General features: G+C 43.0%; 1 protein-coding gene across 3 annotated transcripts in view; it reads right to left on the bottom strand.

The window, feature by feature from the left end:
• LRRC9 (leucine rich repeat containing 9) overlaps positions 1 to 16935 on the bottom strand; it is a 584298-nt gene that overhangs the window by 61215 nt on the left and 506148 nt on the right. For all 3 annotated transcript variants that reach the window (XM_033952892.1, XM_033952893.1, XM_033952894.1), the window contains one exon: positions 5419 to 5599. In XM_033952892.1, the coding sequence (XP_033808783.1) occupies positions 5419 to 5599 (181 nt within the window). The remainder of the gene's footprint in view (positions 1 to 5418; positions 5600 to 16935) is intronic.

Raw genomic sequence — 16935 nt, 5'->3', positions numbered from 1 at the left:
TCTCACTGAGTTAGGGTTACCAGACTTCCGGATTTCCCTGGACATATCCTCCTTTTCAAGGACATGTCCGGGGGTTTGGACAGCTTTTCAAAACCCAGCACTTTGTCCGGGTTTTGAAAAGCTTCCAGCTAGCAGTGATGTCGGGACAGCATCTGCGCATGCGTTGATGAACATGGTAATGTCACACACATACATGCATGCATATAAGATCACACCAGTGCATGCACAGATGCCCTCCCGACAAGCGAACAAGTTGAGGGGGTAGGGCTGGGGGCGGAACGGGGCCGTGCGGAACTGTGTGGCCTGGGGGTGGGGCCAGGTGTCCGGATTTTTGTTATAGAAAATCTGGTAACCCTACACTGAGCATAAGAAAAATTGTTGAGTACTGTACATGTGTTTATTAATAATAATAATAACTTTATTTTTGTATACCGCAATACCACAAGCAGTTCAGAGCTGTTTATAGAGGAAGAGACTGTATACAGATAGAGATGTTCCAAAAATAAGAAAAAGACATTCAAATTTTATTAGCATGCCAAGAGTAGTCAGGATTTATCCAGAAGCATTTCAAAGATACAGCAAGACAGGAAAGGAGCCAGAGAAATTTATCAAAGAGATAGGTTTTAATTGATTTCCTGAAGGTTTGGTAGGAGGGTGCATTTGAAATGAAGTTGGTTAAACATTTATTCCATTTGCCTGCTTGGAATGATAATGGTCTATCAAGGAATCTCTTGTAGATACAGCCCTTCAAGGATGGAAAAGCAAACAGGTAGGCATTACGTGTGCAAGTGGTGCCTGGAAATTCAAAATGGTGTGACAGGTAGACTGAGGATGAACCTGTTCTGGTTTTGAAGCAGAGGCAGGCAAACTTGAAAATGACTCTTGCTTCCACCGGCAGCCCGTGTAGTTTTTTGTAATACGGGCTTACATGATCTGATTTTTTGAGACTATAAATGAGACGGATGGCAGCATTCTGAATGACTCTCAATCGTTTGATGATTTTCTTAAAGGATCCCAAGTATATAATATTGTAGTAATCTAAGATGCTTAATATCAGAGATTGAACCAGCAGTCAGAAAGAGAGGAAGTCAAAAAAGTGTTTAATGGTACGAAGTTTCCATAAGATAAAAAAACATTTTTTAACCTGAGCATTAGTGTGGTCTTCGAAAGTCAAGCATCTGTCCAGGATGACTCCAAGGATTTTGATAGTAGAATTAATTGGGTGTACCAAGAGGGGGTGGGGGGTGGCAGGGGGGGAAGTCCGCCCCGGGTTCAAGCCATGAGGGGGGGTGCTCCCGAACTTGGAGTCATGGCCCGGGAACTTCCCTTCTCATGGCCCGACCCCAAGGCTTTTGCTTACCTGACTGCAGCAGAAAGCAACCTGCAGAAAGGATCGCGGGTACTTTAGCGATCCTTGCAGGTTGCCATAGGCCTCCGGAGTTGTCATCCCTCTGCCAGTGCCAGTGTGGTTAGGAGAAGCCAAAGGGGGAGAAAAAGCTATAAACATCCACCAGGATGTTTGAAAAAAACACCCAATTGGGCAGGAAAATCGAATCAAAAAACCAATTCAATAGGCTGAATCAAATCAAAATTTTTTTTCCTGAATCAGGCAGCACTAGTTTGCGCTACTGTCTTAGACTTTAGGATCTGGGAATGGGGAGAGATGGCATCCTCAGTACTTTATAATGCAAGTGAAATGAGGATTTGGTCAGACTTTTGAAGGGTCTGCAGAAGAAAAATATTGTATAGGCAGGGGACATGAGACAGCAGGAAATGGGAACTTTTTTTCCTTCTATTTTTGTGAATGGCAAGGCTGAGGATGTCAGAGAGTTCAGTTAAAATATGTGCTTTATAAGAAAATATAATAATGTGTTTTATAAAGGTTATAAGCATTGCTGGTCTACCCGGTGAGGTGTTCCTAGTGGTGGTGGTGGTGGCAGCATGTCAATATGTTGAGAGGAAGAGGTGGTCTGGGAAATTCTGCTGAGCAAACTCCGGGCCCATTTCCACCCCCAGTTAATCCACTCCACTCAACTGGTTCACAGACTGAGTGGGTATTTGGGTGTTGTGCCTGGGTAGTTGTTTTGGGATCTCTTCCAGTGGTTTGTCAGTATCTCCTTGTAGTCCAAGAAAGGAAACTTTGTTGATCTTCAGAATATGTTTGTAACAGCGCTGCTTGTGTGGCATTAGGCTATGTAGTGATCGAAAGAAAAAAAAACAACAGACCTTTGCACTATATGGTGGGTGTATGAGGAGATTCACAATTCCTGCATAGCTAAGTCCATGTGAAGTTACCTTGTTCTGTATTTGACATCTAGCAAGGTCTCTGTTTGGAAGGAAAGATCTAAGCTTAAAAATGAAGTGGCCAGAAGTTATGGTAAAAGCAGATAGCGTAGCTGGTTTTAAGAAAGGTTTGGAAAAATTACTGGAGGAAAAGTCCATAGTCTGTTATTAAGACATGGGGGAAGCATCTGCTTGCCTTGGACTGATAGCATGGAATGTTGCTACTCTTTGGGTTTTGACTAGGTACTAGTGACTTGGATTGGCCACCATGAGAATGGGCTACTGGGCATGATGGACCATTGGTCTGACCCAGTTAGGCTATTCTTATGTTATGTTTTCATTTGTGTGGGGAATTGGGGGTAACTAATTTCTTCAGCTAAATAAGTTTACTTTGGTGTTCAGATGCCAGGCCATTAAAAATGGATATACTAACAGTATAGGATCCCTAGAATAGAGGTTCCCAAACTTTTTAATGTCTCCTTTTTTTTAGTTATCTTCTTCTTTCTTTCACCCCTCCCAGTATCCACTTTCCTCACATGTTCTTAAGATAAGCCATGCTATGTCAAGCCAAGTAGCTGGCAAATACCAAAGCGTAGATCATATTTTTCACAGTTGATCTGAAACAATGTGTTGGCTTTTACTGGTCTTTTCACTCAGCCATCTCCGTTCTGTTCTCCATATTCTCTCTCTTGTTTGTTCTCTGCTTGGGCTATCGGTCCCAATCCTAACTCTTTAAACTCTTACCCCACTGGTTCAAATTGCCACCTTTCCAATCTTATTCCTATTCCTCCTCTCTTTCTCATGTACCTTGTAAAAAGTCTTTTATCTCAAACAAGTTTGCCTACATTCATCTTTCTCTCTCATACTTACCAATTCCCAGAGCAATGAATTACTCCTACTAAAAAGACAATGCAGACAACTAGAAAGAAAATGGAGGAAAAACAGTCAAGATTCCACAACTATGATAAAACAACTACAAACAACACAAAACACAGACCTAAGACTGGTCTACTCACTGAAGAAATTCGACCACGTCACAGAGGAATACCACGACTCACATTGGCTCCCAATACAAGCGAGAATACATTTCAAATTTTCCTGCCTACTATTTAAAGCAATAAACGGAGACAGCCCAGCCTATTGGAACAATCGACTAGTTCAATCCACCTCAACCAGACATAGGAGAACCCACACACCATTCACACACCCTCCAACCAAAAACGTCAAAAGAAAAAAACTGTACGACAACCTCCTAGCCACTCAAGCTGCAACTCTCGACCTCCAACTCTACAATCTATTGACCTCGACCACAGACTACAAAACCTTCAAAAAAGAAATAAAAACCCTTCTATTCAAAAAACACATAAAACCGAACTAACTCAATCAGAAATGTCCCAAGCATCACCTGCAACTACTCCATATGTACTTCTAATGTCATGACAATTCAGACATAATTTATGTTATGTTATGTTTGGAATAATGGTTACATATATGAGGTTCAATAAAAGAACATTTTCACTGCCTGTTTCTATTCTGACCATTTATTCCGTTTCGTGGTTATTACAAAAAATATTTTTTTAAATGAGGGAGGTGTCAAAAAATGATGGGCCCTGGGTGCCACATACCCTAGGTACGCCACTGCCTGTTTAATCTCAAAGAGGTATTCAGGATCTTGTAATTAGGACTTGCCAAGAAAATCTTGGTTTTTTTCTGAGTTCAGTTTTAATTTAAATTGCGTAGTCCATTGTTCTACCTTGGTAAGGACAGATGAGGTGAGTTCTGTCTCTTGCATCAGTGAAGTTATGGGAATGATAATTGTAATGTCACACAAAAAATTCTGCCTGGGAGGTCTACAGGGCTGAAAGGCAAGCTGACCCGCTGAAGAGGCCTAAGTTATGAAGAAAAGAGAAGATTGTGCTACTATAGGAACAGAAATGCAGCCAATGTGGAGACTTTTGTGTGGTGAATTACCGTATTTTTCGCTCCATAAGATGCACTTTTTTTCTACCCAAAAGTGGGTGGAAATCTCGGTGAATCTTATGGAGCGAAGATACAATTTTGGAACCCCCCCCACACCGCTGCCGCCCCATTTTAAACACCTACCCGCCTGCCTTAGCCGCACCATTTTAAAACTCCCTGCTGCCATACCGGTTAAAACACCCACCCAACCACCTACCTGCCCGCCGTCATCGCTGCCGCCACCGTAGCTGCACCTTTTAAAACAGCTACCCGCCCTTTGCTGCCTCCTCCTCCTTTGTCATCGTCGCTGCAGTCCCTGGTGATCCAGCGTGTATCCCTCCCTCACTAGCGGCGCACAGTTCAAGAGTGCGGACTTATAAAATAGCGTGGGCCCAATCGGGAGCGCGGAAAGCTTGCTGCTGACGTCCGCGCTCCTGACCTGTGCGCCGCTAATGAGGGAGGGACACACGCTGGACCACCAGGTATAGGGGGATGATTTTAAAATACTGGGGGGGGGATAATCTAAAAATACTGGGGGGATTATCTAAAAGTACTGGGAGGGGATGATTGATCTAAAAATACTGGGGGGAATGATCTAAAAGTACTGGGGGGGATGATTGATTTAAAAATACTGGGGGGATGATTTAAAAGTACAGGGGGATGATTTAAAAAGGTATGGGGGAGGTTGGGGGGCGGGCTGGTTTTGGGTAGGCTGGCTGCCACTATGTGTGTCTACCATTAGACATGCCCACCTCTAGACGTGCCCTATACCCTGTCCCGGCCTACCACTAGACTACCAGAGGGGGGACAGAGTACAGAGCATACCATTTGGTTCAAAATTTTTTTTCTTGGTTTTTCCTCCTCTACAGGTCTTATGGAGCGAAAAATACGGTATTAAGAAATCAAATGCATGCCTAGGAAAAGCTTTGTAGGTTTTCTAAAATGTTGTGTATTGATACATTAGTCACTGGTGTGGCTACCTTTAGAGAACGATCTAGTTAATCACTCCCATATGAAGCTGGATTGACCCCTCAAATGACAGTACTTTCAGATTCTGACTCATGAAAAGAAACAGAACATCAAATATGTGAATATTTAGAATAAAATAAGAATATGATTATAAAGTGGAATAAAATAAATTATCATTAAGAAAAGTAATACAGAGTATATGCTTACACTTGTTCAAATCATTTGATAGCGTGTCCTCTACAATGTAGGAGACGTGATCAGGTCCAAGGCATGTGCTCATTCCTCCAGAAAGTGTCATATTTGTTACCCGTAAGGAACTTTGCTTTGTCAGGACTGAAGATGAGCCAGGTAGTATCACATCATAAGCAGGGTTTGTAACAAGTAAGGTCTATATAATAAAGGAAAACAAAACTATCCAAGTCACCTTTATAGGTTTCTGAACACAGATGCAAAAGACCAAAACTTAACTTTTACTAAGCTTAACTTTCAGTGAAAATTCTGCATAAGAATGCCAATAATTATAAAATATTAACCTTCCTTTTACTAAACTGTGGTAAAGGTTTCTACCGCAGCCTGGGGCACTAATTGCTCCGACGCTCTTAGGAATTCTATGAACGTTGGAGCATTTAGCACTTTGGGCCGTGACTTAATAAAAGTGTTAAGTTTTATTTTTTTGCTTAATGTGCAAAGTAGTCAACATAAAACAAAGTAAAATATAAGGCAAAACGGTCAGAGCTACAGAGAATCATAAACAAACACAATAATTAAAAATTAAACAAACAAAAGAACAATTTTTTTGCAATTATTCATATTCTACTTGATTTATATAGCCATATTACCAAAACATTATAATAATTTTACTTGTGAGGTCAATATTCAAATTGTGGATTTTTCTCCCTATTTTCTTATCATGATTTTGTTTGCTATTTCCTTTGTCACAATTATTTTGTGATTGAACAATGAATATAGGACCTCTTTTATTAAGCCATTTAGCATGGACTGCTGCAGCTGCTAGCATGGCTTTGCAAAAAAAAAAAAAAAAAAAGGGGGGGAAGGGGAATAATCTTTAAATAAAATAAGCACTTATGCAGTCAGTAGTGGCACCAACTGCATAAGTATTTCTCTTTTTTAATCCATTGCATTTTACACACTTCTTTGGATGTTTAAATCAGTAAAGAGCTACATGGTTTGGGGGGATCAATGACAGTATAAAAGTTATTCATTCAGGGTTCCTTTTACTAAGCTGTAATAAGCACTAGCACATACTTACTACAGATAAAAAGGGCTTACTGCGGATGTGCTGAATTGTCTTGTGGTAAAAGCCCAATGTGCACGTGTTTTTGTGCAGAGGGTGTGTGTCTGGGAGTGGACAGTAGGCATTTCTGTGCTAATCAGTTAACAGATTAGTGCAAGATTAGAGTATGAGCCCATAGGACTTGGGAAACAGCACCTATTGCATATTAATCAAAGTTAGGCATTGCTTGTAGAATTGTGCCTAATGGTGTTTAAATTGAGTTAATGGTGTGCACAACTTAGGTGCTGGTATATTAGATCAGGGTTTTCTTTGCCTAAAACAATCCATGCTTAAACTCTGCTCCTAACTAAACCTACTTTCCATGTAGGTGCCTACGTTGAAGTTGATGGTGCCTATCATGTTATGCACCTATCAGCAAATTAATTTTTTTAACTGGTTTTTAATGGTGCTTTTTGGTGGAATTCATTATGTCATATTTATAAAATGGAAAGATCAATTGCCATACAAAAAAGGGAATTATAATAATTTTAAAATGATTTGGGGGCCATTAACAAATTATTGCAATGAATAGACATCATTTTCCTAATGAAAGTACATTTACATATGGGGGAGGGTAAATAGTTCTTTTAAAGGTCTGATTAATAGATTGAAATATAATGTATAAATGATATTTTGAATTAAATTAATTGTGGGATGTATGGTGGGGGGCAATAAATTCATGTATATAAAATCATAATTGTATGAATATCAAGTGATATGTAACTGTTAATATGATGTAGTATTGTGCACTTGTTGTAAGATGGAAAAATGAATAAAGAATTTTTTTTTAAAAAGGTGCTTTTCAATTAACAGCACTAATTGAGCCAAATGAAAAATTAAGTGACTAGATCGGCTAGGTGAGCCGATCTAGATGTCTAACTTTAGGCATCTTTTGTAGAATCAGGCCCTTAATGCCTATAAATAGGTGTTGGTAAGGGCTCACATGCTAATTTTTAATAATGGCTGTGCGTTAATGTCAGTCATTAATTTGGCAAATGGGTAAAAAGGTGTGGTGGCCATTTTAGTCTACTCTATAAGGTAATATGTAGAAATAAAACAAAAACAAAGGAAAAAATATAATACCTTTTTTATTGGACTACCTTATTGTAGTTTATGATTAGCTTTCAACGGTAACCCCTTCTTCCTCAGATTAGAAATCAGATTTCTGATTTGAGGAAGAAGAGGTTACCTTTAGGACATTTTCTGGCAGCAGTAAAATAGCCTTTGTACATGAAAAGACCTTGCATATGGGCATGGTAAGATCACTTTCTACCGCAGCTTAGTAAAAGGAGTCAACAGTATCAATGTTCTAATCTAATCTAATGCTTGACTTTATATACCGAATCATCATTCAAGGAAAGCTCAACTCAGTTTGCAATAGTTAAGTCATCAAATAAAAAACCATGAAAGAATAAGACTAAGTTTGATGAACTGCTGAATGGCTTACTTATGCATTTAAGTACAAACATGTAAAATAGTGAGTATAACTTTAAATAGATGAGATGGTCATTTAAAATTATATATAGATTTCCAATGGTGCCATCCGTACAGATAGTGTCACTGAAAATCTCTATAACTTTAAATGGATATACAGTATTATCTATTTAAAGTTATGCAATAGCCCACCACTTAGGGGTCCTTTTACTAAGGTGCGCTAGCTGTTTTAGCACGCGCTAAATATTAGCACCCATTTCCTATGGACGCATTCGCGTGTGTTAGCATTTAGCACAATGGCTACCACACCTTAGTAAAAGGACTACTAAATATTTACTTCTGTATTTATACAGTGAATTTCATCCAAACAGAATCCTGATTTAAAGGGCTAGTCACACTGTATAATAGCTTCAAAAGGAGAAATATGAAAAGATAATTACTTACCGGTAAAGTGAAATTACTTACCTGTTTTATTTGTTCTCTAATAGCAGCTGAAGTCACAAGAACTTTGAGTTTAGAGAAACTGGCACTGTATAAGCAACTTTTAATTTCCAAATCTCCCAGACAGACGCTGGGAAAAGTCTGAAAGGGGTGGGGGAGGGGTGAAACACTTGCATGCTGATATTACTAAAGACTGACAGGCCACAAGTTGTTAATTACTTATTTGTTGGAAAAGGAACCTTGGCATCTGACAGTTAAGAGAGCTGCAATTAGGGTTGCCAGATTTCGTCTTTAAAAAAAGATGATACCTGGCTCCACCCCCTAGCTACTCCCTGCTCCACCTCCACCCCATTTTGTCCCCAGCCTCGTCTCCAGATGAACCTCCTGTCTCCTTTCCCAAGGTCTGGAGGGCCTATACACATGTGCGGATGTCGACATGATGACATTATGTGCATGACATCATCGCATCGAAGTCCACGAACCCAGACAAAATGCCGGGTTTTGGAAACCCCTCCAAGCACCTGAACAGTCCTCTAAATAGAGGACTTGTCCAGGTTTTCCTGAAAATGTGGTAACCCTAGCTGCAACCCATCAAATTTTCTTTTTTTGTTGTTGTTTGAGTGGATTAGGGACTGCAAATTGAGATAGTCCTGAAGAGAAACCTGAGGCCTAGAGAGAGCCCTAGAAAGTGCTGCAAGTGGCTGATTGAACTAGGACTAACAGACCTGGTGAGTTTTTTTTTATTTTAGACATGCCTTCTTTGATTTTAGTGGTCTGCAGAGATTTAGTATTGTACTATAATAAATTGCCTTAACCATTTTTGGACCAACTTGTTTGCTGTGAAAATTGATTAAATATAGACTCTCTCGGAAAGAGTGTAGTCCCCTGAAACAGATTCATAGGAGCATTTCACACTATCCCCATCTTCTACAAAACCGTGCTAGCGTTTTTTAGCACAGAAAGCTGCGCTGAATGGCCCGCGCTGCTCCCGACGCTCACTGAGTTCCTATGAGCGTCGGGAGCAGCGTGAACCATTCAGCGTGGCTCCCTGCGCTAGAAACTGCTAGGGCAGTTTCATAGAAGAGGAGGTATGTAAGGGAGGGAGGATAAATTGAAGTATTAGTCACAGAATGCATTTTTCCAGCTTGCCTCAGGCCCCAAAATAGCCTGTTCCAATACTGTTAAATTGCTCCACTGGACTATCAGTTTCTCATCGATAAACAAATCTCTTTAAAATGTTAATGTGCATGAGTCGAGTCTCTTTCATTTGAAAGGAAACTCTGCAATGAGAGGGCATAGGATGAAGTTAAGAGGTTATAGGCTCCAGAGTAATCTAAAATACTTTTTTTACAGAAAGGGTGGTAGATGCGTGGAACAGTCTCCTGAAAAAGGTGGTGAAGACAGAGTCTGTGTCTGAATTCAAGAGTGCCTGGGATAGGCATGGTGGGATCTCTCAGAGAGAGAATGAAAGATTAGGTTTCTTACCTCTGCTACATCTTCCTTTTTGAAAATCTCCTCTAGAGGCTGAACTCAAGAGTTCTTATATGTCTGGTAGCTTCTGCTGCAGGGCTACTAAAACTTTATTCCTCCCCTTTGGGATACCTGCCTGGGAGTTTCCTGTCATGACCAGTTACTAGAAAAGCCAGGTAGATCTAAGACAACAGGAAACAGAAGAAAAGAAAGAGAGGGTGTGGGAACTCCCACTACCAGTCAATTCTGTTCAAGAAATTATTACACTAAAATCTACGGCCAAAAAAAGCCAACTGTAATCAAACCCATAATCTAAACATTATAAAACTGCAAAACATAGGAGGACGATCAGATGTGGCACCCCCCCAGGAACCCCACCAACCCTTAAACCTTACAAAGGGAAATATGCATGTAATTCTTAGTGAGGCCTGTCAAAGACAGAAATGCAGCTTACCAGTAGAGAATAGCACGGAGAAAGAATCTGTCCCCATCACTGCCCCGTCACCGGACCACTATCCCCTTCACCACCCCGTCCCTGCCATCCCCTTAAACATCCCGTCCCCGAACCCGCCGTCCCCTTCACCGCCCCGTCCCCGTCCCCACCGTCCCCTTCACTGCTCCATCCCCACAGCATCCAACCTTCCTTCTCGCCACCTCACCGCCCTTCAGCGGCCCGACAATCTCCCTCCCTTACCTTCGAGGCATAAAGAAACTTAAGGGAGGGAAGGCACGCAGTCACTGATCACGCGCGTGGCCCCTTCCCTCCAGCCAAATCTATCTCCCTCCCTCCCCCTTACTTTTGCGGCGCTTTAGAAAATAAACTGATGCCGGCAAAGCCTGCCTGTGCTGCCCTGAAGTCACGTGTGTGTGGACGGAAGCTTCTCCTCTGACAATTGTCATTTTATAAACATAAATAAAACAGAGCAAGGTTCAACAAAACCCATCTCCCCTCCCTTTCACAAATATCACCTTCACTATTGTGAAAACTGAACAAACCAAATTACTACAGAATGCTACATAGAAAAATCAAGCTAACAGAATACTTTAGTCACACATGGCAAGAATAATGTTAGGGGAGTGCAACTAGGGCAACTGCTCCCTGGTCAGAGAGAGAGTCCTAAGCCAGCTGGAATCTAAAGAAGCACAGCCTGGACTTTGTGGTCCCCAGTTATGTCTAATACCAGCTCTAGCAGGATACATATTTCAAATCTGAAATATTCTAATCACAAAATATAAAATAAATTGATTTTTTTCCTTTTTGTTGTTTGGTAATTTTATTCTTCAAATCACATTGGTCTCGGGCTTTGGTTTTAGGTTCCTTCTGTCTTCATTATGGCATGGCTGGCTCCTGAAGGTAAAATAGGCGTAAGAGGAGCTGGGGAAAAGATGCCGAGTTTGACACGGGAACAATTTTTTTAAACACAGGAGTAAGACTTTTCACCGCTCCCATGGGGCGGTAAAAGATCTTGTCCCCATTCCCGTGGGGCAGTGAAAGGTCTTGTCCCCATTCTTGCGGTAAACCAGTTGCAAATGTCTCCATTCCTGCGGATTTACTGCAGTGACCTGCAGTTTACTGCGGTAAACGGTCCCCGTGTCATTTTCTACTTACCAGACAAAACAGATGGGTGGGAGTTAAGCCTCCAGAGGAGATTTACAAGAAGGAAGATTAACAGAGGTAAGAAACCTAATCTTTCATTGTTGTACAATCTCTCTGGAGGCTGAACTTGAGGGACATAACAAAGCAGTCCCAAATCTCAAGGGGGGCCCGATGAGCCCACTGCGAGAACAGAAGCGCCAAAGGCTGTATCACCCTTAGCCACCACATAAAGGCAGTAAAACCTGGAAAAGGTATGAAGGGAAGCCCACATGGCTCCCTGACAAATCTCCTCGGGCGAGACTGCATGAGATTCAGCCCATGAGGAAGCCATTCTGCTGGTAGAGTGAGCCTTCACCCTAAAGGGAAGCTTCTTCCCCTCTGCCACATAGGCCGCGAAAATGGCCGCACGTCACCTCAGATCATGACCACCAGGACCCCTCAGAGAAATCAGGGAAGACATGCGATGCGGTTCTGATCCCAGCGTACCTCCACGGAACCACAGCAGCCTGCACTCTACCCCTTTGCGGACGAACCAGGGAAGAGATGGCTTCCGATTCCAGAGACCCGATCCAATCTGCAGGCTGTCCAGAGGGCTTACTGCAGTTTAAGCTTACAGAGTACCCTCCAGAAGCAGACAAAATTTAAAATGTCTGCGATCTCCTGCCGAAGGATCACTCGCACAGAGTTGATCCGCAGCACGTGGGCAAACCTGTGAAATAAATAAAAGACTAGGAATTGAAAACAAATCACGAGCAGAAGAGACTGATTTCAACCATGCAGAGAAGCTGCAGGTACAAAACAGAGCATGACAGGAAACTCCCGGGCAGGTAGCCCAAATGGGAGGGATCAAGTTTTAGTAGCCCTGCAGCAGAAGCTACCAGACATACAAGAACCCTCGAGTTCAGCCTCCAGAGGGATTGCACAAGAAAGAGATAATGGTTACTGTGGATGGGCAGACTAGATGAGCCTTTACCTGCCATTATGTTTCTATGCATATTTGAGCAGACAGCATATTTCCTGCACAATTCTTGATATAAAATTCATACCCATAATACCCATATAAATATAGAATATGAAGGCAGATAAAGACCATATGGCCAATCTATTCATGCCATCTATTATCCTTGCTTCTCACTTAGAGATCCAACGTACTTATCACAAGCTTTCCTGAATTGAGATTGTTTTTGTCTTCACCACCTTCATCGGGAGACCATTCCAAACATTCACTACCCTATCCATGAAAAATTATTTTCTGAGGTTATTTCTGAATTTAACCCCTTTCACCTTCATCCTATGTGCCCTCATTCCAGTTTCCTTTCAACTGAAAGAGACTGGCTTCATATGCATGTGAGGAGTGGGATTCCCATGCTCACTGCATCTTTCAAAGAGCAGTGAAGGGGGATTCCTGTCTCTGTGTTCACTGCATCTGTCTGGGTATAGAGATTCAATAAACAGGCCTCTGATGTCATGGCAAGGGTGGAGCCTGTCATGCACACTGTCTGGACTCCTCCTTTTCAGTGTGCAGAGCTCAGAAAGCAGTTGTTGGAAGAAGGGAAAGGAAGCAGTTGGGAGTAGGGAGAAATAGTTTGTCTCTCTCTGGTTATTAATTTTGTGGGAGTTGCCAGATAATTTCTCTAAGCAGTTGGCTACTTCTGTGCATATAGCTCAGGGGATCAGTGTTCCAGAATCCTAAATATACTGGTAAAGGGGAAATTTCTATTTGTCTTATTTACTCTCCTTTTACCCGATAGTGTTCTTCTGGTCTGCCTCCTATGCATATAAACAGCCACCAGGTACTATAGGAGGAAAGGGGCTACACACATTAAATTGAAAGAGATTTGCCTCATCTGTTAAGACTGTCTTGAGTATAAATAGTTCTGATGCTACTGCTTTAGCAAAATCAACTTTATAGGGATCATGGGTGGTGTTTGTTTTCAAAGGTGTTGTAATCAGGGCAAGATTAACTCTTTGTTAAGCCCTAGGCAAACAAGTGTGTTAGGCCCCCAACGTAATATAAATCCATCCATATTCCCACAAAAGGAGCTCCATGTGGTTCTGACTGTAGAGGAAAACCGACAGAGAAAGAAGCAGCAGGTAAGCAGAGCTGCTGACTGGAGGACAATTAACAGGTGGTAAGAAGAACAGAGACCTCTGTGGATAGCAGTGTTTTCCCCTCTGCTCCTGCACCCCTTTCTATCTCCTGGCTCTTCTTTCTGTTAGCCATTGACTTAGCACATCTGAGAGGGTGCCTCCTAAACATCTGGCCCTAGGCATGTGCCTAGTTTGCTTGTGACTTAATCATGCTCTGATTTTAATGTAACCTGGAATTTACCTGCAACTTCATGCTTAAGTTATTTTGCATTGAATCATTGATGGGTGATAATTAATGTGACCATACATCCCGTTTTGAACGGGACTGTCCCATTTTTAGATCCCATGTCCCGTTGTCCCCATGAATAGCTTTGGAATGCCGAAATGTCCCATTTTCAGAGACAGCGTCCCAAAGCTGTGCGTGGGGACAACGGAACAGGCGATCGTGGAGCATGGGCTCTCTCCCTGCTTCCCCACCGCTGACACAGCAACAGGGCTAAGAACATAAGAACATAAGAACATAAGAAATGCCTCTGCTGGGTCAGACCCGAGGTCCATCGTGCCCAGCAGTCCGCTCACGCGGCGGCCCAACAAGTCCAGGACCTGTGCAGTAATCTTCTATCTATACCCCTCTATCCCCATTTCCAGTAGGAATTTGTCCAATCCTTTCTTGAACCCCAGTACCGTACTCTGCCTTATAACGTCCTCTGGAAGCGCATTCCAGGTGTCCACCACACGTTGGGTAAAGAAGAACTTCCTAGCGTTCGTTTTGAATCTGTCCCCTTTTAACTTTTCCGAGTGCCCTCTTGTTCTTTTATTTTGCGAAAGTTTGAAGAATCTGTCCCTGTCTACTCTCTATGCCCTTCATGATCTTGTAAGTCTCTATCATATTCCCTCTAAGTCTCCTCTTCTCCAGGGAAAAGAGACCCAGCTTCTCCAATCTCTCAGAATATGACAGGTTTTCCATACCTATTATCAGACGTGTTGCTCTCCTTTGAACCCTCTCGACTAACGCCATATCCTTCTTAAGATACGGCGACCAATATTGGAAGCAGTACTCCAAATGCGGGCGCACCATCGCCCGATACAACGGCAGGATAACTTCTTTCGTTCTGGCTGTAATACCCTTTTTGATTATACCAAGCATTCTATTCGCTCTCTTAGCGGCCGCTGCACACTGCGCCGACGGCTTCATTGTCATGTCCACCAAGGCGAGTACAGCGAATGCACAAAAGAGGAAGTTTCGGGCCAGCCAGACAGCAATTGGCTGGCCTGGAACTTCCTCTCCAACGTCAGAATTGACATTGGGGGAAGGCTTCTGGGCCGGCCATTGTGCAGTTGCTGCACTCGCCTGGCCTGGCTCTGTTGCTGCATCGGGGAAGCAGGGAGAAATTGTCTGTGGCAGTGGTGGCGTGAGGGGAGGCAGGGAGAGAGAAAGAAAGAAAAAGTTAGGGGAGTGTTGCAGCGGTGGCTTGGTGGGGAGCAGGGAGGCGGCGGTGGCTGAGGGGGCAGGGAGAGAGAAAGAAAGACAGAAAGAAAGAAGGGGGGGGGCAGGGAGATAGAAATCAGGTATTAACAACAATGCCATTATCACCAGTTCCGCTAGTGTCTTTGTACAAACAGCACCAGTGTTAAACAAGCTTACAAAGATTTAGTGGTGACTGATACCAAAAAGAAGTTGCTTTCTTGACTATGGGGCTCCTAATAAAAAAAAAAACACCAAAACGTCTAAAAAGTGTCCTAAATGGCTACTTGGACGATCAAAAAGCCTGATCGTCCAAGTACCCATAATCAAAGCTGGTTTTAGACGTATCTAAAACCAGCTTAGGCCTTTCCCCTGCCTCTAAACGCAGAGAGAAAAGAGGTGTTTTTAGAGGAGGGGAAAGGGCGGGAGGTGAGCTGACCTAGACCTAGGCGTGCAGCAGGTATAACCAAAACTGTAGGCAGGTTGCTTAGTCGGCACTTATACGTTTTGATTTGAGGGCTGGGTTTGAGCCGCCTGGGCCAATTCTGCCCCATTCCGAAGCCGGCTGGCCTGCCGGACGGGCGGGCTTGGCACCCATCCATCCGGCCAACGTTTTCAAGGTATGGGGGTGGGATTGGGGGTGTGGGGGTCATGGGGTCGGCGGGGGGAGGGTCGTGGGTTGGCGGGGGGGGCGATCAGGGGTTCAGGGGGGCAGTCGTGGGGGGGGGTTAATTCGAGGGCAGGAGGGCCTGGGATTCCTCCTGCCCATATTTTAGTGGGGGTGGGGAGTAGGGGGCTCCACCTGCCCGATCTTGTAGGGGGTGGGGGTCGCGTGGCCAGGAGGGCTTGGGCCCCATCAGACTCGGGGGGGGGGGGTATTGGGGATCGCGGGCAGGAGGGCTTGGGCTCCCTCCTGTCCCGAATGTAATTGGGGTGCCGCTGGGGCAAAAGGGCTTGGGCTCCCTCTTGCCCCGATCATTGTCGGCGAGGCCAGGAGGGCTTGGGCTCTCTCCTGGCCCGAACGTTGGGAATGGGGGGTGGATTCTGTAACCTGTTTTGTTTTTGACAGATACCGGTTACAGAATCCAGCTTTTAGGTGAAGGACTGGCTCCTCCTTTGCCTAAAAGCCCTTGTTTTGGACGTTTGGGGCTTAGGCTTTTTTTAGGTTGATGATATAAGTTTAGACATAGCGGTGGTCTGGGCGTTTAAACAGCTGAACGTAGAGGCAGGCCATTATAAAAAAAAACTCCTTTTGGACTTTTTTTTTATAATGGACATTTTCCCTGCTTCTACTTTCAACGTTTAAGGCCTTAGGCCAAAAGGGGATTTAGACTTTTTTTTTTAAATTATGCCCCTCCACGTGTTTAGATTTTAATAAGAGGTTCTGTCATTGTGGTTTTAGCGAAAATGCAGTGGGTTCTAATTTTCTTGTCTTATTGTCATTCTCTAGCCTCAGTAATATATTGTTTCTAGAAAGCTTTTGAAACACAAATATTTTTATTCTTTAAAACACCCAGAGGGAAACGAGAATGCTGACATACTGAATCCAGGCAAACTTAATCATCTCCCAAAAACCTGACTAGTATGAAATAACTTCCACTGGATATGGAATGACAGCATCAACCACAAATGAAAGAGAAAGAAAGGGGGGGGGGGCAGGGAGAGAGAAAGAATGAAAGAAAGGATACACAGTTAGAAGGAAGTGCAACCAGAGATTCACCAGACAACAAAGGTAGGAAAAATGATTTTATTTTCAATTTAGTGATCAAAATGTGTCAGTTTTGAGAATTTATATCTGCTGTCTATAGTTTCCACTATATTTGCCTATTTTTCTATAGTTGTTATTGAGGTGATATTGCATATTTTAAAGTCATCTGTCTTGACCTCTTGGAACCCCCCCGTATATAAATGATAATAAACATTTTCTCTGCA

Source organism: Geotrypetes seraphini, chromosome 7 (assembly GCF_902459505.1).
Source record: "Geotrypetes seraphini chromosome 7, aGeoSer1.1, whole genome shotgun sequence".
In the NCBI taxonomy this organism is placed as follows: Eukaryota; Metazoa; Chordata; class Amphibia; order Gymnophiona; family Dermophiidae; genus Geotrypetes; species Geotrypetes seraphini.
The sequence above is the reverse complement of the archived record's forward strand: the minus strand, read 5'-3'. Positions and strand labels throughout refer to the sequence as shown.